Below are 24,673 nucleotides of genomic sequence, written 5' to 3'. Positions count from 1 at the left end.
ACACTCATGTATTTATATTTTGCCCAGGTAAAAAAGTATATTCTCATATATGTGTTTGTGTTGATACGTGATAATGTCTGTCCTTATTATCCGTCAGTTCATTATCTATTTGATTTTTGTGCCTAATTACCTACAAACTTCCTTTCCATGATTCTGCAGTACGATCTTGGAGGTTGAACTCTGTGATCTCAAAGGTTGGAGTTGATCATCTCAGAGGTCTTTTCTAACCTAAATGATTCAGTGACCATTTTTCAGTGTGTGCATTGGACTTGCCTGCACTGTGTTTTGAGGTGATCATTGAGCAGCCTAGCTTATCTCATCAGCCTTAACACAGAGGTTTGTGACAGGGTGCATGATTTGGTTACTGGATTTCGCAGCAAGTTTTTGTTGAGTGCAAAGGATTCGTGTTACTTGTCTCAAAGAACTGTGAAAAACAGCCCTAGCAACCAGCACTGTGTTTAACAAGTGAATGTTTTAAGTCTTGTTGATTGCTCTTGTCATGTTTTTAAAAGGAACACAGACTTATTTGGGAACTGGGAGCTGCCTGTGCCTGGTGTGGAGGATAGCATCCAGTTTGGGTCTTTCTTTGTTTTCTTTCCCAGGTGTGTTAGGTTTTGTTAAGGTAAGGAGCAGTCCTGCGGGGTAGTGGGCACAGTTGAAGCTGCTCAGGGAAGGAGTCTAAAGGTCGACTAAAGGAGTCTGAAGGCAAGGCAGTAGGGCTGGGCAGGCTTACCTTCCAGTTGGGGGAAGAGGATTTCTGGGGGTTACAGCAGTTGGGCTGAATTTCCTGCAACGCCCTGGCTGTCCTGAGTCTTATGTTGGGAACCAGGCACCCCTCCCTAAGGACAAGTGTGTGCTTGCAGCTCAGAAAGCCAACTATGTGCTGGGCTGCAACAAAAGCAACATGGCCAGCAGGTGAAGGGAAATGATTCTGCCCTTCTGCTCTGCTCTGGTGAGACAACTCCTGGAGTGTTGCATCCAGCTCTGAGGTCCCCAGCATGGGAAAGACATCAGTCTGTTAAGTCGAGTGCAGAGGAAGGCCACCAAGATGATTAGAGGGATGGAGCACCTCTCCTACAAGGAAGGGTTGAGAGACTTAGGATTGTTCAGCCTAGAAAAGGGAAGGCTTCAGGGTGACCTAATTGCAGCTTTCCAGTACCCGAAGGGGGCCTACAGGAAAGATGGAGAGAGACTGTTTACAAGGGTAGGTAGTGACAATACAAGGGCGAATGGCTTCAAACTGAAAGGGGCAGGTTTAGATTAGATATTAGGAAAACAATTTTACAGTGAGGGTTGAGGCACTGGAACAGGTTGCTCAGAGAAGTTATGGGTGCCCCATCCCTGAAAGTGCTTAAGGCCAGGTTGGATGGGGCTCTGAGGTGTCCCTGCCCGTGGCAAGGGGGTTGGAACGAGATGACCTTTAAGGCCCTTTCCAGCCCAAACCCAATATGATTCTATGATTCACTTGGGCAAGGGGTACCAGGGAACAAATCCTTATGTTCCCATTCTCTCTCTGATAGTTGCTGTGAAATTTTGTTTCATTTAAAAATGGAATCTGACCTAGGTTGTGTTTCAAATGCCAAATGTCAGACTTTATTTATTTGGGGCCTTTTAGAAACTGGTTATAAAAGTGTGGGCAGAGCCTCTTGAGCTCTGGCTTAGTTGGGATTTCTCTTTGCAGTTAATTGGAATTTAGAACAGCAAAAAGGCAAATATTTGAAACATGCTGGGGGGTTGTGTGGTGATTCAGCCATAGTAGACCTTAAAATGGGAAAGAACAAGGAATGCTATTTTCCTGAGGGGCTAGGAAAGAGCAAATCTTAGAGGGAGGCCAAAGCTAGTGTTATAGTTTAGTTTCATTTCATAATATCCAACTCAAAACCTCAGTGTATGATGAGAAATAAACTATTCAACAGGAAGCAGGATCATGCAAAAGTTACGAGCTGTATTTTGGGATAATCCAATATCAATGACATTTCTGTGTGGACAGATAATTTGCAATGCCTTGCTTACCTGTCCTCCCTGTAGGTCCTTACTACACTGCATTACGTTATTTTAATTTTTAATTTTTTTTTCATTTACAGCTTCCTTATTGTGCTGATATGCCTTATCTTCAGTGTGCTTTCTACAATTGAACAGTATGCAGCTCTTGCTACAGGGACGTTATTTTGGATGGTACGTATGTGGACATTAACATGATTGATACATGTTTGTTCTTAACGTGGAAATGCTGATCTCCTGAGCTAATACCACATTAAGCAGAATGTTCCTTATGGTTTAGTTGACAAGAGACTTTTTTTGCTTTTCCCTAATGAGTCTGTAAATCCACAGAAGCACTGAACGTCATGGTAGCACAAAAATCAAGTCATACCCTATATGGCCTATACTGAGTGCATCTGTGGTGTGTCCAACACATACAGCTGTTCTAATTAAGCTTGAATCCCTCATACTGTTTGGGTTAATCTTTTTTTCAGCCATACTGAAGGCCAGACCATAGGGGGGAAAAAGTTAAGTGGAAGTCTTTTCTTTTAGTTGATGTCACATCCAGCTTGTTTCACAAGTGGAAAACTCACGTATGTTCGTTGACTTTAAGACAACTTGCTCTACCTGTCTTATGCTCTTTCCCTTCAATAGAGGAAACATATTCACCATGTTTATAGTACACTAATGCTGCAACAGATATGCATCAACAAATGCTCCAGGAGTATTACTGTCCTGCTAGCTTAGATTTCATTGAAGAGCCTTAGTTTTGAAGTTGGAGACACATGTTTTTAAACATCAAAAAGATTTATAAATTTATTTTATATAAATTTGTATATTTATATAAATTTGTACCTCAGTTGTGGGGTACCCCCTGCTAAATCATAGATTTCTCTGTATTCGTAAATAAATGACCATTATTTAACTTGTGAAAACACTGTCACTATATTGAAAAATGCTAACTAGCTATATAAATGTTTGTTCAAAACAGGATTGTAGGAATACACCAGATATATTGTCAGTTTATCTATTAAATATGCTGAAGTTCTATACCTAATATGAACACTGTAAGAATAAGAATATAGCATATTAAATTTAGTGTCAGTCATGCTATTTCTACGTTAAGTATGTTCATGCCTGGTATATTATTTTTAACTAAGTTATAAGATATTTGAACTCATAGGTGTAACGTTATTAGTGCCAGCTAAGAGCTTCTATACACTTACTTCTGCACTCAGTACCTTTTCTGTTTTGTGGTTTGGAGTTCTGTTTTTGTATGATTTAAGTTGTTCTGTTTGGTTTTTTTTTTTAATCCATAACTAGTAGTTACGGATACTTCTGTTCATTTCTATGATGAATTTAACTTGTGATAATGTCTCACTCGTCTTTGCAATATATCATAATATTTTATCTGTGTGTTGCTTCAGTGAAATAACTCCTAGTGACAACATAACTGGTGAGGTTTCATTCCCTGCCCCCACCCTGTGAAATCATGGAGCTCGTTTTGTTTGTTCATACTGTGTGCAGTACGTGTTGTCTGTGTCTGGGTAATACAGTCAGTGTAATGTGCATGCCATGCATTCAGGATTACATACAGTGTGTGTAATATGCAGTATGTATAGTGTATTTGTACTATTCTCTGTTATCTTGCTCTCTGAGAGAATCAGTGAATGGTGAATCAATGTTCCTTTTCTATATAGTGAGAAAAACGGTGGTTAATTTTTAACATTGAAATCCTATTGTCATATTTTCTTGGGAAAGAAGGAGTTGTTTGTTTGTTCACTATTGGCATATTCTGACATTGTTTTCTTAAAGGATTAACTGTGGTAACTTTTATGACACCAACAGGGATTACAGGCATTCATCAATCCAAAGCAGGAGATGGGCCAATGTGCTCTCTTCTCTGTCCAGTTTCGGTGGAACTCTCAAAGGAGTTGTAGCATCTTGAAACCCAAATATAAATGTCAGAATCTGGTTCCTGTTGGTGTCTACCTAGTAAAATTTCCTAATCTATTGTTTTTGTGAAAGATTTTACTTTGATTTCAAGATACCATAACAAGCTGTCGAAATCACATGTAACTGAATTCCCTGGGAGGAGATTTAGTCACAGATGACTGGTTGAAGAGAATCTGCAAAATACAAAGAAAGAAGAAAAATAAAGTGTAATAGCATGTGGAGGTTAAAACACAAAACAGGAAAAAGCAGAGTGCAAGCTTTCAACCCAAATGGTGCTGTAACGAGACATGAAAGCTGGGGAGAGCATTCTCTCTACTCCTCTGCAGTGGGAATTAATTTCTCTGTTGTGTTTGTAGAAGGATTTTTAGCTATTTGACAATAATAGTTTTAATTTGGAGCCAGACAATTCCAGTAGGTCGCATTGTCATTGTAGGTGAGCAAAGAAGGGCAAGTAACTTGTTTTACAAACTAATACTAAGAGAGAGAAAGGACAAAGGAGCAGCAGTGTACCAGCAACCTACCAGGAGGAGTATGGGAATCCTGAAGAAGGCTTTTTCTTGAGCTTAACTGAGCAGTGAGGATGAAGGAACCTTTGACCATGTAGAGTTTGCAGTTTGAGACCTGAAGTAATCCCATGAAATTTGAATTTTACTGCCCAAATGTGTGAAATTAAAATAATTTAACTAATGCTTAGAGACCTTTAACTCTTTCTTTTGAAGATTATAAAATTGAGCCCACTTTACCCTCTCAGCATTCCAAAGGGAGAATTACTGAGGTGTTGTCAAGAGCAGATTGCCTTTTATTTGGATATAATTTCCTGTATAGGGTAGAATTATCTCTAAAAGAATTATGCTTTGTAGTGCATCAAATATAAGGCTGAGAAATAGTGTTACCAAATATTCAGTGAAATTTTGCTTACTTGAGATTTGTGGACTTATGTTTTGTGGGGTAGGGGGGAGGCTTTGACCAGGCAGCCATAGGTCTGGAAATGCAAGAAATGACAGTATCATGCTGAATGTCTGGAAATGAGTACTCAGAGTTAGCATTGGGTAATGCTGATCCGAACAGCCCCTAGAGCAAGCCTGATTAGACAAGCTTACTGCATGGACACTAAACCTGATTCATCTTGAAAATGAGATGGTATAACTGTAAAAGCACGTGTGTGTGTGTGTGTGTGTGCGTTTGTGTACGTAATCTGCAAAATACTGTTGTTACAGAATCCCTTCTATAGCCCGTGTGAGTTTCATGGCATTAAAGATGCTCGTTGGGAAAAGAACAGAATCTGTTCTCCCTGATTGAAAAGCTATTTAAACATTAAAACCACTCACAATTAAGAGCTGTATTGCTTTATTTCCTCCACATAGCCAAAGGATTTGGCTCTGACTCTGTAAAAGATATATAAGCACCTACACAATTTCAGCAGAGTCTTTTTGAAACTAGCGAGCCTGGTCACATTAAAGTTAAAAATAGAAGCTGAGTGTGCCCTTTTTCATGAGTAAGAATTTCATGCTTCAATAATACAGTCATACAAGATATTACAAGTATGTGAAAAAAAGAGCTCAAAAAGTTGTCAAGATTATATGTATATATTATTTTTATTTTGTTCTGGAGCTGCTTGTCTTATATCACCTCCCACTACCAAAGCAGGAAACAGATGTTATGTTATCAGTATTTTTAAAGCATTAAAAAATGCTTCTGTTTTTCATAACAACAAGAAAAATGCAAGCTTAACATTGAAAAAATAAAAACAAGGGCAAGTTTATATGTGTTCCAAGTGGTGTTCCAGTTTTAGACAAAAAGCTTACAATTAGTTGCTGAATCTTTCTCTACTTGTCACCACATTTCACAAGGCAAAGAACCTTGATGAAAGCTATACCTAAATGCAGTTGTAATGGGAGATTAGGAGAGAATTGGCCTTTTGTTAGTTTCCAGAATGAAGTGAAAACTGTTTAAATTTGCATGTGTTTATTTTCTCTTCTTCTCACTAGATGGTGCTGTGGGAGGGGGTTTGACTCCAGTTACTCGTTGGCATTTGCCCAGCGTGAGCTGGAGTCTGAGCCAAGATTGTGAAAGGATCATCATTTTGAAGAGTCCTATGTACACTTGGCCCATGTAAAATGGTGCGGGAGAGCTTTTGCCATGACTCATAAAGAGAATGTGGTATATCTGTGTAAAAATTGATTTTGAAACTACAATGTATAAACTATGGAAAAAAGTAATTCAGAGATGTATGTTCCCAGAGAGGCCATATTTTTCTTTTATTTTCATAAGCAAGGATTTTATGGTGCCAGAACACAGCAGAATGCTGTTATCTCAGCGTGATCTAAGAAAATCCAAGTGCCTGATCCAAGGGGATTAAATATTCTGCTGAACCAAGGGATATTTAGTGTGCCTGAAAAAGCTATTTTCTGGTAGGAATCTCATTTCAATATTGATTCCAACCAAATAAAAAAAAAAAGGTATGTTTTTATGATGAAAGTATAAGCTCTTTCCAGCTTTCTGTTTTCTGAGTTCCTTTCCTACTCTAGCATACTTGTTACTGAAGAGATGAAACAACCTTTAAACATTAAAAAATATAAATTAAGATAAAAGGACAATTTGTTTTGGGTGGTTAACATTTACTTCATTGGTATTGAAATTATTCTTACAATTATGAGAAACTGGCGTAGTCTAGGCCTATAAGAAATCTAGTTTTTATTTAATTTTTTAATATAATATTTTGAGTATAAACATTGGGTTTTGTTTACTGGAGTGTCTTGTGGGTCTTGTGAGAAAGAAAGAAAAAGACCTACATCTTTTGCTTCTAAAGATGGCCTTCACAGAGAACAAATGGGTCAAATAGTTCAAAGTGGTTCCAGGATTTTTCTTTTCTGGTTATCTTCCTTGGTTAAGAGGCTGAGACAGAGATACATTTGCATCCTCCAAAATTACAGGATGTAATTAAGTCTGTAAGGAATGTCTCGTGATAGATCTACAGAATGATCTAGTCTACAGACTCTCTCTGAAGAACAACTGTAACTGAGAAAGGGAAGACTTTGTCTTTGCAGCCTCAGCAGGGTCCCTTGCTCTGACCCAAAATGAGGTCAGCTGATGTAGAAGATGTCTAGTGCGCTCATGGTCTTTAATCCTTTTCCTTTGCTGGACCTCAGATCAACCTGTCCAGGGAGTCACTCACTGCAGCATTTCCTTTCTGTCACTCCGCTGATAGATGAAGTTGAGAATCCCAGCTTTCAATCAAAGTCAACCTCTCTGCATTTTAGTTTGTAGTAACAAGGCCAACTGTGAGTGATTTGAAGGCTCAGAAACATGATGAGAAATTAAAATCGCCCTCCCTCCTTTTAATTAGGGAACAGTATAGCTGGAACAAGGAACTTCCTCTGGATCTGCACCCAGGTGTTTCTTGCTACACTTCAGCCTGTGGTTGTGATGTTTGTGGCTGAGCTGTGCTGGCAGATAAAGCGAGTGCTTCTAATCTGCCTCACTGCAGAATCAGCTGCCTTGGTTTAAAATGTTACTGGTAGTAACATCTTAACTTGATCCAGCTGTTCTCAAAGCAATCCCTTGTCAACTCCCCTGGTCTGTATTGGAGAATTATGTGTTTAACGTAAATGTGATGTTAAAAGGATTTAATTCATTTGGTTCAGGAGGTTGCATGAACATACCTAAATTCTGTTTTATGTCCGTTCTGAGCAGGTCAAAAGGAGCCAAATCACATGTTTTTAAAGTGGAAACAAAGTTGTCTGTTAGGGACTGCTGAACCAATGTAATTAAATGTCTTGTTTTGTTGTGTTTTTTTTTTTTTAAAAAAAAGGTAAACTTGCTGCTATTGTTTGGTGTAGATGAAGTCTGAGCTGAAGAGGAATGCAAGGAGGGAATGAAGAGGTGATATGAAATGAAAGCATTTTTAGACCAGTAAGGGGGAGATGAGCTGCTTTTGTTTTTACATGTGCTAAAAATCAAACATGAATATAGTTTCCAACAACTATAGTTTCCCTGTAAAATCTGCAGAGGGCAGCATTGGACCATGCTGTGTTCTGCCTGGGGTGTCTGATTCTGACCTTGGATGGTAAAGTAGGTAAAAATATATTTTGGAAGAAGTGAACTATGAATAAAAGAAATGGTTTTTTCACGTGGGCTTGGGGAATTTTAAACGAGTAATTAGCAACAATAATTTTGGGAGAGAGAGGTGGAAGAAAAGGGCTGTGTAAACATTGGTGCCAGAGATAACTCTGGCTGCTTTGTGGTGGTAGCCGCAAAATTCAAACTGTTTGGTCTGCCTGATTGCTCATCGTGTGGATGGCTTTTAGGGAAGAAAAAAAAGGAGAACAATTAAAGCTTTTAGTGAAATGACTTGGACAAGTCTTTGCATGGAGGAGAAAGAAGAAGTTACTAAACCTGTTAACATATTGAAAGATTTCCAGGATGTTATGTCATCCCAGGTATGCTCTTATTATTGTCTTAGATGTTTCCTATTCAGTTGGGATAAAATAAAAATTTTATCTGTCTAAATGTCTCTAAAGTTACCACCAAAAATTACTTTTAGATGTATATGATAAGAATAAGCAGTGATTTTTATGTATTCCATACATTTCTTCTAGAAGGTCTAAAAATTGTGGGTTTGAATTCTTTTTTTAGTCTGCTACACTGGAGTGGCCTGGATATAGAAAATTGATTCCTTCCACTTCTGCTTTTTCTGAGAACTATGGAAAAAAAAAAAAATCCCTTTTCTTGGATTTCTGTACCTGGGGTTGTGTGGTGGCATACCTGAACACTGCCATTTAAAATAAAGTCTACAACTACATCATTGTGCATAAAAGGAATTGGAATTTAGCATTTATCCCCACTGGGATGAGATGGCTGTGGAGCACCATTGGTGCTGTGGAGCAGCATTTATTGGGACTCAAACTTTTGAAGACTAAGATGGGCTCTGACCAGAGCGACCTTCCTCACGCTCAGGGTGGGGCTGGCGACAGATTGCGGGGCAGCTCGAACGGCTCCTGATGGATTGGTGCCGTCTGCTGGCTGCTTGGTGGCCCACATGATCTGACATGGTGATCTCCCTCACTGGCAGCGTGGGGGTGTTGGCCAAAGACTGAAAGGAGCACAGTGCCACGTTGTCCTTTTGCACAGTGCAAGCTTCCCAGCTTCTCATGTATGAGCTACAGTAACGTGAAAGTTTTCAGAAAACATTGCTTTTATATTATATGCAGGATTTTGATAAACAGGGGTATATGTTCCCCGGGGTTATTTAGTAGTTCACCTATTCTCAAGAGCTCGTGTTTGCTCTCGTAAGTCACACAGTATACTGGTGGTTTATTTCTTTATTTTTTAGTATAGCTACCTTCCAATGAATTATGATCAAAGGTGTACCTAAGAAAATGCCATCACTGAAAAAGGTATGTTTCATTTACCATTACATCTTATTCACTTTTGTCAAGCTTTCTGCTTAAGGGTTGAAGTTTGACTAAACTTTTCTGGGGTGTAAATCCACATCAAACTCAGATCGTTCACTTAGTAAACTCTAAAAGAAACATGGTAAACATATTTTCTTTGAAATTATACATATTTTTCACTATTTAATATTTTAGTAAACAAGTGGAGTAATACAAATTCCATCTTGGAAAAAAAATTAAAATTGTGGAATACTGGTGCACAGTATAGCCAAGCAGTGAAAAGAAAGATTTTTAAATTTAGGGTTTATCTGGATTAGTGTGTAATGTTTGCAGTGACAGGTGTTTCCTTTATGCTTTGCCCAAATGTCTGGAAAGTAGTTTGTCATTAAGTGCTACATTCAGTGTGTATCTCAATTTCAGTATAACTGGAGGGTCTATGGCTTTGTTAGGTCCTTGTTTTCACATCTGACCTCAGCCAGCTGGAGTCTATTGTTTTAAGCGTAATGTAACAGCTGACATAACATAACGGATATCAAGCCGAAAAACTGAAACAGTGCAGTGAACTGAGGCAAAGGGAGGGGAAAGGGAGAAGCTGGGAAGGAGGGACAGAGACAAAACTAGCTTCATGATTCAAAGTGGAAGCTTGCCGGCTTGTTTTCCCAGGGGGAATTAGCTAGGAAATAATGGGATGAGTCTGTTGAAGTTCTATTTGCAATTGATTACATATGATAGACTACTGAGACAGGTTTGAGTTTGCCAGCTGTCACTAGCTGGTGGCTCTTGAATGACTTTAAGTGGCCCTTGGTAGGCAAAACTGGAATAAATTCTGCAGGTGTGGTGTAATTGTAGTGCAGAAAAGCAGTGAGTGCCAGTGTCTTAGAAGAAAGGAGGTTCCAGGAGTTAGTAGAGAGAAAATAATTTAAATTGAATGCATTAAGAATTTTATTTTACAATGTTGGGTTAAGTGAGTTCAATTAACTAGCTAAAAATCCAAAATCAACTAGACTTCTTGGTGGCTCTCTTTCTCTTGGCAGTTTCTAAAGTAAACTTCTATGAGTTTGTTTTCTAAAAAGCTTCATTATTTTGTTTCTTGACTTCTATGTTTGACAGTAGGAAAGTGCATCTCAGCACTGAGCACTAACTACTCTTGGAAGGGGAATGAGTAAGTTAACATCCTGTTAGATATTTGCCTGACCATGAAAAAAATGCACAAATAAGGAGATTACCCTGTTATTTTTTTCATATGTATTTATGTATACACTTATTTGCATATGTATTTTTATATGGAACATTTCTTTTTTTTTTAGCAATTATTTGAAAAAAATACTTCTAGCTGAATGTGATTTGTTTTGAGTAGAGCCTCTGGCAACTCTGCCCTACTGAGAGTTTATTCCATGGGTTTAGGAGAGGGGAAAAATAAAAGTCAAGACTGCGGGGTTTTTTAATGTATGTGTGCATAGGCAACCAAATTAGGTTCTACATTTACAAGTGAAGGTTTTATGGCATGAGACTTGCAATTGTGCAGTGTGTTTAACTTTGTGCATATGAGTCGTCATCATGACTTCAGTGAAGCTTCCTGTGTGCATAAATATTAACAGGATCAGGATGTAATAGGAAAGGTTTCTTCAACAGTCTGCTTGTAGTTAGGGATAACCTAGGAAGCATGAGTTTGATTTATGCAACTACAAACTGTATTTATCTCACATTTAATGTTTTAAATGTATTTTTATCTAATTTACTTTTATTTTGGTAGTATGAAAAATGTCATCATGACTAAAGTATGAGTTGTGTTAAACTTGTTTTGCACAAAGAGTTTCTAGGATTGCTCTTGTTGTAACGTGGGGCCCAGGCCGACTTTATCTCAGTAATCAGAAAGACTTTGTGAAAGAGTTTATTAGAGCTGTTGATTCAGTGGCTAGTAGTACTTAGCCATGGGCATTTACACTTTATCTCAGCTTATAAAATAAATTAATTTAGTTGTGGAGCTCAGAACATGGTGTTTGTACTGAGCTGCTGGAGAAGTCTTGATACCCCAGAGAGCTGCCACGTACTGCATTTTCCATTCCTCATTGTGGCATGTCCTGTGCCTTGGGAGCAAACAAGGATGGGTGCCCATGTGCCCTGGTAGCAACAGCAGTCAGAGGCTGTGCAACACAGTAAGTTCTGTAGGCTTCTGACTTGCTTGTAGGGACCAAATACTGGGACACCCAAAAACTGCACTGCTCAACTCTCCCACTTGATCATTGATTTCAGGGACCTGTACTTTAGTGTGTTTTCTACATCAGGTATTTCCACGTAACCCATCAAACATGAGCATATTTTTAAGATGATGGAGAACCAAAAGCTGTTATTAGCTCTCAGAAACAGCCGGACTTTGAAGTACTAACAAAATAACCAAAATGCCTGGTTTCACACCCGCTCTGTGAAAGCAAGCTATGTGCTGCCTCACTTTGATGGTTTCCCTTATGCTAATGACACTGAGGCTGACCCCTTTTTTCCTCCAGCATGCTGTTAACATCCTTATTAAGGTACCTTTCAGAAACACTCATTTTCGTTGTTGTTTCTGTCAGCTTGACAGGATGTGTTTACACGTGGAATGCATGCAAAAGGAGTTGATTTACTTGTGCTTTATTCCTCTGCAGCTGTTCCCCAGATCAAGGTGAGAAAGGATGTCTGCTGTAGAGGTGATTTGTCTATTCTGTGATTCCCTGCAGCACGGGTGGGTACAATGTATTTAGATGCTGTTTTGGCTGTAGTATTGCAGAACAGTTTTAAATCAGACTGCGTGCGTATGAGAACTGACCTCCATCTGGCCTACAGGCAGGGAGCTTGACAGCTACCTTCTAGGAGCTGCTCCAAGTCATTGATTTAGTATATGGAACTTGGAATGAGTTATACTTAGTGGCTAGGGCAGGGGAAAAGGGAGGAGAGAAAATTAAATATTTACTAATCTTATTTCTGTAATGCCTTACAAACATGAATGTACTTAACCTCACAGCATTCTTGGGAGGTGAATATTAGCAGTTTTACATGTAAAATTGGATGATCCGTAGCTTTTCCACTCTAAGTTGGCTTTGTGAGATAAATCCTTCAGAGAACCCAGGCTGCACTTTCAAGAGTAAGTTTCAGCCTACATAAACTGGTGCTGCCACCTGAAGAAATGATCCTGTTTCTCCATTCCTTGTGCCAACACAAGCATTTGTGCAGCTATGTTGTCAACTGCCTTGGAGAACCCAGATGGGTTCAAACTAACCTTTTTTTTGGCCAGATGAAGTTGCTTCTTTTGGCAACAGTGCTGGCTTAAACTGTTTGTGGAACTGTAGAGTAAGATTTGTTAGCTTTTGATAGTTAAAAGTGTGATGGAAACTTTATCTGGAATACAATTTACAAGCAGACTTGTGTGTTATCCTTCTGAGAAAGGATATTATTGTTGTTTCCATTACAGCTCATTCAAAAGGCTCTGCCTGTAAAATCAAGTGCAACACTTAATAGAGTGGGGGCCCACACGCTCTAAAAGATAGTTCCTACCCTCATAGACCTTGCAGCCTAAACAGACAAAGGGGTTGAAAAGGTGAGTGGAAGGAACTGTGAGTGGGCTCTTGCACAGCCAGGCGCTGAATCAGAGAAGATAGGACTTACACAAGTCCCAGCTTTGCCCTGCTCTGCATGTTCCAGTTCAGTGATGGGCCTCAGCAGACACAACACTGAAAAGAGAAATTTATGTAATTTCTTGTTTCATTTCTTACACTTAGAACTGTGAAAGCTTTTCTTTTTTCCATAAAAGCTGAGATTTTGACCCTTATTTTACATACTGAAGTAAGTTTGTGCCTCTCATGTATTGATTTGACTGAATAATGAATTATGCATTTTGTTTTCTTTGCATCTGTTTTGCTGCAGGACAGCAGGGTATCAGCTTGACAGCTGATTGAGACCAACTTGACTGAAATTAATTTTATCCTACAGGTCCAGGCATGCCTACTATAATCCAGAGCTGGTTATTGAATCTGAATTGGCAACTAGACTATCTCTACAAACCAGTGCTATTTTGTTCAAACTCAGCTAGAACAGGCAGGCTGTAGATAGGTTTGCAGAAGCATGTCTCTCCGAAAAAGCTTAAAAAGAAGTCATCTGCCAGCTCCTCGTTGCTGCCCCTCCATGGGATTTTCCTCTGCCGAGAATCAGATTGTATTGCATTTGCTTTCATGGTCTGCTGTGGTGTCTGGCTGCCCCAGAAAGCTTTTTTTGCCAGCAAAAATGGTTAAATCTAATTTGGTTAGAATGAAGAAGGCAAAGAGCCCTTCCACAACAGGTTACCATTGTTCACCTTTCTGGGTGGTAATCTCCAAGATGAGAAGTGCAGGAATGAGGAGTTGGGTGGGATAGTATCTTCAATCTCTATCTGTCTTTGAAGTGATTGTGGGCACGTGGTTGCACATGTCAGTGTAGTCTAGTCCCACAGGGTATAATTGTACTATTATGTCATCATTATTAATAATACAATAACAGGCCCATTTGGGTTTGAATTACTGCAACTATTTTGATAACAAGAAAAAGCCCCAACCAAGCCCCAACCCCCACATATCTTTATGCAGAATATCAGTGCTAAATGTGTGTGTAGAATAGTCCTGAAATAACAACTTACCTTATAGATTCCTAGCATGTGTGTTTGCATATATATATATATATATTTTTAAAAACTGCTTGGATATGAGTGGAGTGTTTCAGACATAATGACACGTGCTTTCATACTCGCGTGTTAGGATTCAGCTCATTAGTAAACCAGTTAAATATTTAACCACAATGAGTCATGTACCTTTTTAAAGCAAACAGAGTTAAAAAGGATGTAAAGAAGTAATTCTTCCGTTACTCCCAATTCTGAACTGGAAGTTTAGTGGGTTGCTATCTTATCCACAAGGAAAAAAAATGCAAGAAAATTAGGGGCAGTATACTGACAGTATACAGGGGCAGTCAAACTTTACAATGGTATGTGCTTACAAATATGTTTGTGATACAGTGGATAAGGTGGAGGGAATAGATCTGGAATCTTGTAGACCTTGTAAGCAGCACAGCTTTGCAGCAGTAATCAAAACTAAAAACTTTGTAAACAGAGACCTGTCTTTATATTTTGGTAACCAAACTAGGAAACTCCATACCACAAGTAGGGTAAATGCTTTCAAGTAGTATAGCAATAATATAAAATTTCCTTTTTTCTTCTTAATTGATTGTGTCAGGTTAATGGCCAGTGAGAGTCAGAGGTGAGAAGCTCAGCCATGCATCAAGTCACACAAAAATGCACAGTGTCCATTCTGTCAAACAACAATTCCCAAAACAAACAGGCAGTCTGTCAATCTTTACTTTCTCAAGGTCAAAAAACCATGGTACTGAAATGCTAGTGAAACCATTAAGATATATTCTGATTAAGAGAATCTTCTGTTTCAGGAGTTGATTTGACTTTTGGAAAGCATCTGAACTCTGGTTTCTTAGTGTTTGGAGACAAGGGACCTTTAAGCTTTCATGTTCCAGGCAGCTGCTTTTATTTCATAGCTTATGTGCAGGGGTGTTTCTGTCTTTAAAACCAAATCATATCTTTGTAGATATGTAATGAGTGCTTGCAGCCCAGAAGGCCAACTGTGTTCTGGGCTGCATCAAAAGCAGCATGAACAGCAGGTCGAGGGAGGTGATTCTGCCCCTCTACTCTGCTTGTGAGACCTCACCTGGAGTGCTGCATCCAGCTCTGGGGCGCTCAGCATAGGAAGGATGTGGAGCTGTTAGAGCAAGTCCATGAAGCTGATCACAGCAGTGGAGCACCTCTCCTATGAGGAAAGGCTGGGAGAATTGGGATTGTTCAGCCTGGAAAAGAGAAGGCTTCAGGGTGACCTAATTGTGGCCTTCCACTACCTGAAAGGAGCCTACAGGAAAGATGGAGAGAGACTTTTTACAGGGGCAGGTAGTGACAATACAAGGGGAAATGTCTTCAAACTGAAAGAGAGCAGGTTTAGATTAGATATTAGGAAGAAATTATTTTCTGTGAGGGTGCTGAGGCACTGGAACAGGTTGCCCAGAGAAGTTGTGGATGCCCCGTCCCTGGCAGTGTTCAAGGCCAGGCGGGGTGAGGCTCTGAGCAACCTGTTCTAGTGGAAGGTGTTCCTGCTGATGGCAGGCAGATTGGAACTAGATGATCTTTAAAGTGCCTTCCAACCCAAACCATTCTGTATTTCTATAATCTGTACCCAAACTGATGATTTCTTCTGATTTTGTCTGTAATTAGCTTTCTCTTGGAAAGAAGAGACTAGTGTTTTCAAATATATAGGATAAGGAGTTTTCTTTTGATCATTTTCTCACTGCAGTGTAGCTCGTGCTCTTTGTTAGAGAGAGGGAATCAATGATAATTCAGAAAAATATCCTCTGGTGTTTTAAATCTTCATTAAGTAGAGTCAGGTAACTGAAGTCAGGTAACAGGGTCTTTTTAATGTAAGAACTCAGCTCTATGGTTCCTATATATTTCCCACATATGTGTGAATTATTGCTACTTACATATGGTAGGATGATCACCTGGAAAATAACAGATGAGATGTTGGTGATTCTGCTGCTATGCCTCTTGGAACATAGAATGGCATGAAAATGCAGGACAGCATCAGGAATAGTCTTAGTGCCTAATGACTGTTTATTTTAGAGGGAACAATGAGGCAAGGAAGAGAAACATCTTTCTGGTGATGGTTACATGAGTAACCTGAGTTGTCTCTTCTATGAAACAGCTGTCTCTTTCTCCTTGCTCCTTAGTTTGGTGAGGCATTGACAAAATTGCTAATAGGTATTCCATTTTTCTTACCGTTTGAAGGACATGTTGAGTTAGAGCTTTTTCACTTTGATAAACTAGTTGCTTTAGGGAATTGGAGCAAGATGGTGGATGCTGTCAGTGAAACCTTTTGTGTGAAGGTGTAAGAGGTGGAGGACGAAATGTCAAGTGGCTTGGATGAGGGATGAAGCGTCATTTCTGGTTTTCGATTGCCTCTTGGAACAGGGACTTCTTGAGTATTATAATTGCTTAATGAATTGCAAATGTCACTCATCGTGGAACTGTATCTTCTGTCATTCCTTCCCTAGCCTGAACTTAAAAATCATTACTGACTGAAGCAGTCTACAAGGCATGGAGAATTCAAATACACAGAAAGGCAATGGTGATTGAAATTCAGGGGAGGGAGGCTTGTGCTCCCTTCCTGAATGTGCAGCTAGGCTTTCACACACAGTATAACTTTGCTTGCATGTCAGCTTTTAAAAATTAAAATGTCTTTTAATCATGTTCAAATAAATATTAATTACAACTCTTATCCTAAGAGGCTTTAGGACCAAAATTACTGTGAACATTTTAAAACAAAAATGAAAATTGAACTAGTATGGGGAGTTCTTTAAAACTGCTACTGTTTTTCTTATTTATTCTTAGTCTTGGATGTAAGGCTGAAAACAAATAGTAACAATCTTGGAAAATATTTTTGGTTTTCTCCTTTCATTTGTTTTATTTCCCAGTAAGACACCTTCCACATGCCATGGGACCAGGAGAAAAAACAAGGGCATCTGACTGATCAGCATAGCAGAAGTGATATACAGAACAAAGAAGGCTTTTTATTCATAATCTCTTAGGTTTTTATTCGTCTCAATTCGTAACACAGGAAATCAATAATTTTCAGTTGCTTTAGTAAAGTAGTATTAGGTCAAAATCTAGCACTTCTTTTAACAAATGAGTTTACTGTAATGTTCCCAGCCAAAAGGTGAAGTTTCAAAGCAATGTGCCTTTACTTTGATTTGTTTATTGTCAGTAGCTTATCAGGCCTTTGTTTGAATTAGGAGCCATTGTGGGCAGCCAGAAATTGAACTTTATGTAGTATAATCTATCTGTCACTTGGTATCAGTTCCTAACAGTGATGCTAACACATTCAGACTTTAGCATCTGGACCTCACACTTGAGTTTTCAGCCACTAGGTAGGGTCTAATGTTTCAGTGCTTCCATGTAGTTCCTTCCTAGCTATTTCCCATCTGTGTATGACTGTCCCACTTCCCTAGGGGTCAGTCACCAGTGCTGCCAATGTCACCAGACAAGCCTTTTCCTATGAGAATTTTTTTTTTTTAAACTGTATCACATGTTAAACTGTGCCAGACTACTAGATTCATTGTCTTCACCTCAAAAGTCAGAAAAATTATAATAAAACGGAAGGTTCTGGGATTATGCTTGAGCATGTCTCTGAGAGGAATATATACCCTTTTATTTCTTAGGCCAATTCCAAAAAAGCAGTTCTTTAGTCTCCTTTAATGATTTAAAAAAGAAAGGATAAAGTTTGGAAAGATAAGGTGTGACTGCAGAAAAGACAAAGAACAAGCATTAGAGTCTACAGCTGGATTCTCAACCTCCCTGACAAAGTCAGTTCTTGAAAGAAAAATCTGTAATAGTTAATTTACTAAATGGTATTAAAATTTGCGGCTTGCCTTCTAACTCCTCTAGAACTTTTATGGCTGTCAGGCTCTTCTGAGAATGTGCCTGTAATTATTCCACACTTTCCTAGTGGGAGAAGACCTTGGAGGAAAGCAGGCCAGCCTGTCCTCGAGGAAAAGAAAAATTCACACATCTCCTCTCTGGGCTTCCCATGAGCTTCCAAGAATGTGCTTCTGTGATTGCTGCAGCTACTTCATCTGCTACTTGTGGTGCCTGGGAGTTGGCTGTAAATGAAGCCCTCTTTGTGCTTTAGGCCCAAATGTAAGAGCAGGGGATGGTTGGACTGAAGGACACTCTTCCCCAGATCTGTGTTCTGTTTTTTATGTAACAAAGTACCTGTTGGCACTAGTGATAGAAGTCAAAACCATCAAATAAATAAGGTATCTTTTCTCATACATTCCCCCTCTGTACTTTTTTCTGTGACTTGACTTCTTATTTTCGGTATTAAGTCACAGGTTGGAAAGCTTGACTAGAGCCAATGAGGGGAAAGCTCAGCCTGGAGCAGTACTTCTTCTGTCTCTTGAGCAAGTAGCAACGAGGGAATGAAATTTCCCTCAAAACATCTGGCAGAGCTGAGCTGTACCAGTACATCCATTCCCCCACAGGGAAGATGACTGACTTCTAGGGTGGGGCCAGATCAAAGAGAAGGTGCAGGGAAACGGAAACAGGGGTGAAAAAGGATGCCAAAATGTTTAAAACATAGCTACTGCATCTGTCTAGTGGTCTAGCTCCTGTTTGTGGAATAAATTTTATGAAAGATGCAGTTATTTGTGTTAGCCTGTGATATGTAGTTCTAGAGCAGCTGGCATAGTTAAAGAGATTGGGAAAGAAGAGAAGACTGAAGTATTTTGCTTGCACTTTTTGCTTTAAGGTAATTTAGACTAAAAATCTTTGAAGTAAAATAAACATTGTATTTTAGTACCTGAAGGCATTTGCTATGTTTGCAAAGGCCTTTGCTCTTTGCAGTCTGGTTTTAGGAGATTTGTTTTTGTCTAGAAGAAACAAAAATATTTGTGAGCTTGCTTTTGACTCCTGGACTGCCAGAGATCCTCTTCTGTGTGAACTGGAATTGTACAAAGTTTCATTTTAATATGAGTCCAAAGGAGAGATACAGTGTTAGTGGAATGGTCTCTAAAAGCTACATTAAAATATTTCTTTCAGTGACTTTCAAGAATGATGGGTTGTATTTGTTTCGATTTCCCTTCCTGTAATGCTGCTGTTCCATTTGGCACTAAGAGAGGTCTTGATGTAGGTGCTGTTTGGAGGTTGTCCTCATGAGCCTAAACAGGCAACTTCCTCTGTGGGTTGAGAACTGTCCCTGAAAGTCACAGAATCACAGAACCTTCTGAGTGACCTACAAGGGTCTCTACAGCTCTTAAGTGAATGGCCCATATGTGGGTCAAACCCATGACACTGGTCTTATTACCACCTTACTCTAACCAACTGAGCTAATCTTGGGGTCATGCTCGCGTGTGTGTTTGTCACGCCCTGAAACTTGGAGCACCTTTCAGATCTTTGAAACGTTCAGTGGTCCTGCACTGTGAAGTCTGTATTCATTTGGTGTAATTAATTCAGCTGGCAGGGACAGATTTATTATTAGCAATGGAAACCCTGTGAAACATGACAAACCCTGAAGTCAGATGAAAAGTGGCATTTTTAGCTGCATTTTATTTTAATCTTCCCTGTCAGCTGCACCATGAATATATACGGACCAGACATGAAAATGCATTTGTAAGCCAAAAATGTCTGCCTGCAGCACTGTTTTTAAGCTTTATCAGATACAGTGGTTTCACTTGTAATTTAAAAGCGTGAGCTACAGATGCTTATTCCCTACTACATCCAGGTTTGGTACCTACTTGTTATATTTTTCAATTCAATTGAAATAAAGTTGGGGCCTTTTGTGGAGCTTTGAAGTTCACAGAACTATTACTACTCTCTGATTCAGTGTAGCATTGCTGCCAATTCGGAGTAAAGAACTATGTTTTCATCTTTCTGCACTAAGAATGTGTGAAAGGACTGTCCTATAACCTAGTGATTTATTGTAAATGTTAATCTTTACCCTTCAGTTTAAGTACACGTGCATGGAACAGTCTGCTTATCTGTGCTATGTTAAATCACGTGGGATTCTTATTCTGCAGTCATTTGTGTTTGTGTACCCTACAGTTTAGAAGAAACAGTTAAAAGCAATTGAGAACATTGAGTGTAGAAAGATATATTTTTTCTAAGCAATGTGTCAGAATCACTGAACATTATCAAATGAAAAATTATGGCAATTAATTACTGATGTGTTGAGTTTGTGTGGTAAGGTTTTGGTAGTGGGGGACTACAGTGATGGTTTCTGTGAGAACCTATTAGAAACTTCCCCTGGGTCCAACAGAGCCAATGCCAGCCTGGACCAAGATGGACCCACTGCTGGCCAAGGCTGAGCCCATCAGTGATGGTGGTAATGCCTCTGGGATAACACATTTAAGAAGGGGAAAATGCTGCTGCATGACAACAACTGCGGCTGAAGAGAGGAGTGTGAATATGTGAGAGAAAGAGCTCTGCAAGCACCAAGGTCAGTGCAGAAGGAAGGGAAGGAGGTGCTCCAGGTGCCAGAGCAGAGATTCCTCTGCAACCCGTGGTACAGACCATGGTGAGGCAACTGTGCCTCTGCAGCCTGTGGAGGTCCATGGCAGAGCAGAAATCCACCTGCACCCCATGGAGGACACAATGCTGGAGCAGGTGGATGCCTGTAGGAGGCTGTGACCCTGTAGGAAGCCTGTGCTGGAGCAGGATCCTGACAGGACCTGTGGCCCCATGGAGAGAGGAGCCCATGCTGAAGCAGGTTTGCTGGCAGGACTTGTGACCCTGTGGGGGACCCACACTGGAGCAGTTTGTGAGGAACTGCAGCCCATTGGGAGGACTTAACGTTGGAGAAGTTCATGGAGAATTGTCTCCCTTGGGAGGGATACCACACTGGAGCAGGGGAAGAGAGGGAGGAGTGCTCCCACTGAGGAGGAAGGAAGGACAGAAACAATGTGTGATGAACTGACCTCAACCCCCATTCACTGTCCCCCTGCCCTGCTGGTGAGGAGGAGACAGAGAATTTGGAAGTGAAGTTGAGCCTTGGAAGAAGAGAGGGGTGGGGGGCAAGTGTTTCAGGATTTGGTTTTATTTCTCATTATACTACTAAACTAATTTCCCCAAGCAAAGTCTTTTTTGCCCATGATGGTCAGTGCTGAGTGATCTCTCCCCATTCTTATCTCGAGCCATGAGCCACGAGTTTTTTTTTCTCTTCCCTGATCAACTGAGGGGAGTTGATAGAGCAGCTTTGGTGGGCACCTGGTGTCCAGTCATGGTCAACCCACTCCTACAAGTTATGTAATAAAGTCAGAAAACACCTTGAAGTGCGAGAACATGATTCTGGTAAACAGAAAAACACCAGATTAAAAATCAAACAAACCCCTCCCAAAAGACTTAACCTCAAGAAAACAAGCCACACAGAAGTCAGTGAAATCTACTCTGATGTGAAATGCTTAATTTTCTGGTAATTAAAATACTAAAAATAAAACTCCTAAATTTGTTCAAATAGCTTTTGCACTAGCAACAACCATGCATGAATTTCTCTACTGTCTTCTGAAATATTTATAACGAAAAATACTTAAATCCTGGTTTTGCCACTAAATCTGTCAAAGAAAACCCCCAAAAAACACTCAGGAAAGGTTTGTGTACATGACAGAATTTTGCTTGCTTGTGTCGTTAGTGCTTGATTTCACTCTTTGAATGTAAGGTTATTTTTAAAAGCTACATTCTTCTGGCATCTACCCAGATTATGTTCTTCAGAACTCTTTAGTATGGGCTAAAATAAGCAGCAGTAGTTAAACAAATATGGTATAGTCAAAGTAAATGCTTTGATCAAGTATTGTTGATAAATGTACTGTTATGGAAAGCTTTAAGTAACATGTTTTATTTCTGCCTTTTTATAATGTATGGCATTAGATGAATCAAAACAGGTGGATTCTAAAAGTTAGATACATGTTTTAGAGTGGTGATTAATCAAGAATTATAGTAGTGCAATGTGCATGTTTTTTAGTAAGTGCATTTAAAAACACATTTGGCAATAAATACATCATTTAGGTGCATAACCAAACCACTAATTTAAGGAAAGGTTCAGAGAAGTTATGACCTTGTCTAACCTTCTGTAGGTATAATGAACCTAGCTATTTATTCCTGTTTGGATAGAGATTTCAGCTTTTGATAGTGTTTATAGCATCTCAAGCACCTGTACATGGCAGCTTTCTGGAGGAGAGTATCAAAGACTGCAGCTACAAGAGCCTTATACTGCCAGTTGTCCTCTTAATATTTGAGAAACTGTCATGTTGCTTGCCACGTCTTTTGCAGCTGTAGGGTCTGCAGTGATTATGATTCAAAACAGTGTGCCTTCTTGACAGAGAAAGAACTGTAACTGTTGATTTTAAACAGGGAGAGACCTTTGCCATCATATAAACACATTAAGGAGCTTTCTTGTGCCAAAAACTTAGAGCTGTGATCTGCTAGATACAAACTACTTGATGAATTGGCACAAAAAGCAACAAGTTATCAGTAGCAGCTTTTAAATATGCATTGCATCACGAAACATAATGCCTAAAAATGAAGAATCTCTGTATTTTTTTAGGTGTTCAAGATCTGAGCTGCATAAATGATGAGAAGGGACTGTAAGACGCTGAGTTGCGCTGTGGTGGTTCTATCTGAGAAAGAAATCTTTAAGCCAGCATATATAAGGTGGTTTCTGTTGAATTTAATATCAGCGGAGCCAAAAATTCACGTGCCCATCCCCCTGAGTGTGATTTGTTCCTGTAAGAGGTGGGAGAGAGTCATCTGCAGTGGCTCCTTTGCTGCTGCAGTTGTTTAAAGTCTGACTCATTGGTTTAAACTTTTGTTGGTCTCAGATTAACTTCATACAATAGAATGAGAATTTTATGGCCTACTGAAGAGCTGGCATGCACTCACTTCTTTTATCCCTGCTGTTGGACCTGGCAGAAAATCAGTGCATTTACCTCACGGTGATATGGCAAAGCTCTTTCTTGGTTTGGGTAGGTTTTTTGTTTGTACTTCATAGCTGTCAGGAACCTGAGTGCTGCTTTTGCATGAAGCTCAAGTGTGAGCACATGCCATCTAACCTGAGGCTGAGATGTCAAAGTTCAGGTCTCAGTGTGTTTCTGGAGAAACCCTGTCCTACACAGATTTATGGATGCAGCCAAAGGTTTTCCAGCTAAGAGCAGAAAGTGAGGTGGGATGAATGGAGGCCTAATTGTATTTCTGAAATGAAATACAAGCTTCTAAAATATCTAAAAAGCATGGGTGAATCTTTCTGATGTAGGTGAAGAACTGTCAGTTGACATATGTCTTGTCACCACAACTGTCTGTCTGACAGTTTATGCTTAAAAGAATTCAGCTTTCTTTACAGGTGAGCAAATTTTGCTCCTAGTGTTTACGTCGCTTTGGAAGATAGGATAGGCATTGCTAAAGCACTGAAACACGTTGAAGACCTTGTCTCAGGATATAATGCTTATTTATAGCTATTGCATAGCTACATCAACCAAAAATGTTGTGCCTTGTGATGCACCCCCTGATTTCAGGGTCCTAAATGTCCTCAGGAGAGCTAATAAGCTTGCTTGTTTTTCTCATTTAAATGAAGTCCTTGTGCTTTCAAAGCACGATGAAGCAAACAGATTTGATACCTCACTCTCCTTTGTTGTATGCTGTTGTATTTTATTAAAAATACACAGTTCTGTTCTGCCATTGCAGTACAATGTGTGTGTTGTAGACTTAGAAAGAATGGTAGGGATGGTTGTGATGTGATGTCCAAATACCATTTCAGCATGTGATTTTTCTAGCACAATTGCTTTAAAACGGAACAAAAAAACTATCCCTTTGTTTCTGTGGAATATAAGGGCCATGACCATCTCTGGAAAGACTAACATTCTTCAGAGTTTAAGTGAACTCCCCCCCAAAATGGGAAGTCAGCTTCATGGTCTTTTTGCAATGGTGGTGTACTCAGGGGTTCATTGAAAGCCTTTTTTAGCATGCTGCAGACTGCCTGCTTTCCTGTCTTTGTTGCTTTATATTTTATTAGACCTTAAGTGATCTTTAATCTCAAGCATCCATAACCCTTTGCTATGGCAGGACTGTTGAGGGTAGCTACCTGAATGTAATGAATAAACTCACCATGAAGTGGAAATTACCGTGTAGATAAGGCCTAGGGAAATCGGATTTAAATGCAGAAAGCAGTAAAATGTAATCTCCCAAGAGATCTGAAAGGAAATCTGATTGCACTGGCTGATTTGGAGAGGAAACACTGATTTTCACTGATCTAGTTTATTCAGCTTTTATTTATCCTACGTGTCACCATACAATCATTTTATCTATAACTGCAGCACTGGGGAAAAAAGATATGTAAATGTTCTTTGTTGATAAAACCCCATATATAAGCCCCTATGTACCTGCAAGTTCTTCATTACAGCCCTGTCCCTCAGCACAAGCCACACAGTGGCTGTTATGTTGATTGGTTAAACACACTGAAATGTTCCTCTTGGAGTGCCCAGCACTAGAGACTAGCTCTGCTTCTTGCTCACTTTTCACTTGTAATTTAAAATAGGAAATTACAACCCTGTCCTTCAGTACGGTGCAAAGGAAAGTGTTGGTAGAGATCTTGCAGGCATCCTGAGATGCTGGTGGTTTTTCTCACTCAGGTCACCCTGGAGGACCAGCAATGGCTGCCCCCTCATCTGTAATTCCTTTGTTATCGTAACTCCTTGATTAACCCTCAAGCAGATTAATGCCTTTCACCTTCACTCTGGTCTGATACCTGAGTTTG

General features: G+C 39.6%; 1 protein-coding gene across 2 annotated transcripts in view; it reads left to right on the top strand.

The window, feature by feature from the left end:
- KCNQ1 (potassium voltage-gated channel subfamily Q member 1) overlaps positions 1–24,673 on the top strand; it is a 341,395-nt gene that overhangs the window by 43,229 nt on the left and 273,493 nt on the right. For both annotated transcript variants that reach the window (XM_027651383.1, XM_027651382.1), the window contains exon 2: positions 2,085–2,175. In XM_027651383.1, the coding sequence (XP_027507184.1) occupies positions 2,085–2,175 (91 nt within the window). The remainder of the gene's footprint in view (positions 1–2,084; positions 2,176–24,673) is intronic.

The sequence above is a fragment of the Corapipo altera genome, unplaced genomic scaffold, assembly GCF_003945725.1.
Source record: "Corapipo altera isolate COAL_440 unplaced genomic scaffold, ASM394572v1 78, whole genome shotgun sequence".
NCBI classification, from domain to species: domain Eukaryota; kingdom Metazoa; phylum Chordata; class Aves; order Passeriformes; family Pipridae; genus Corapipo; species Corapipo altera.
This window is presented reverse-complemented; position numbering and strand designations above follow the sequence as displayed.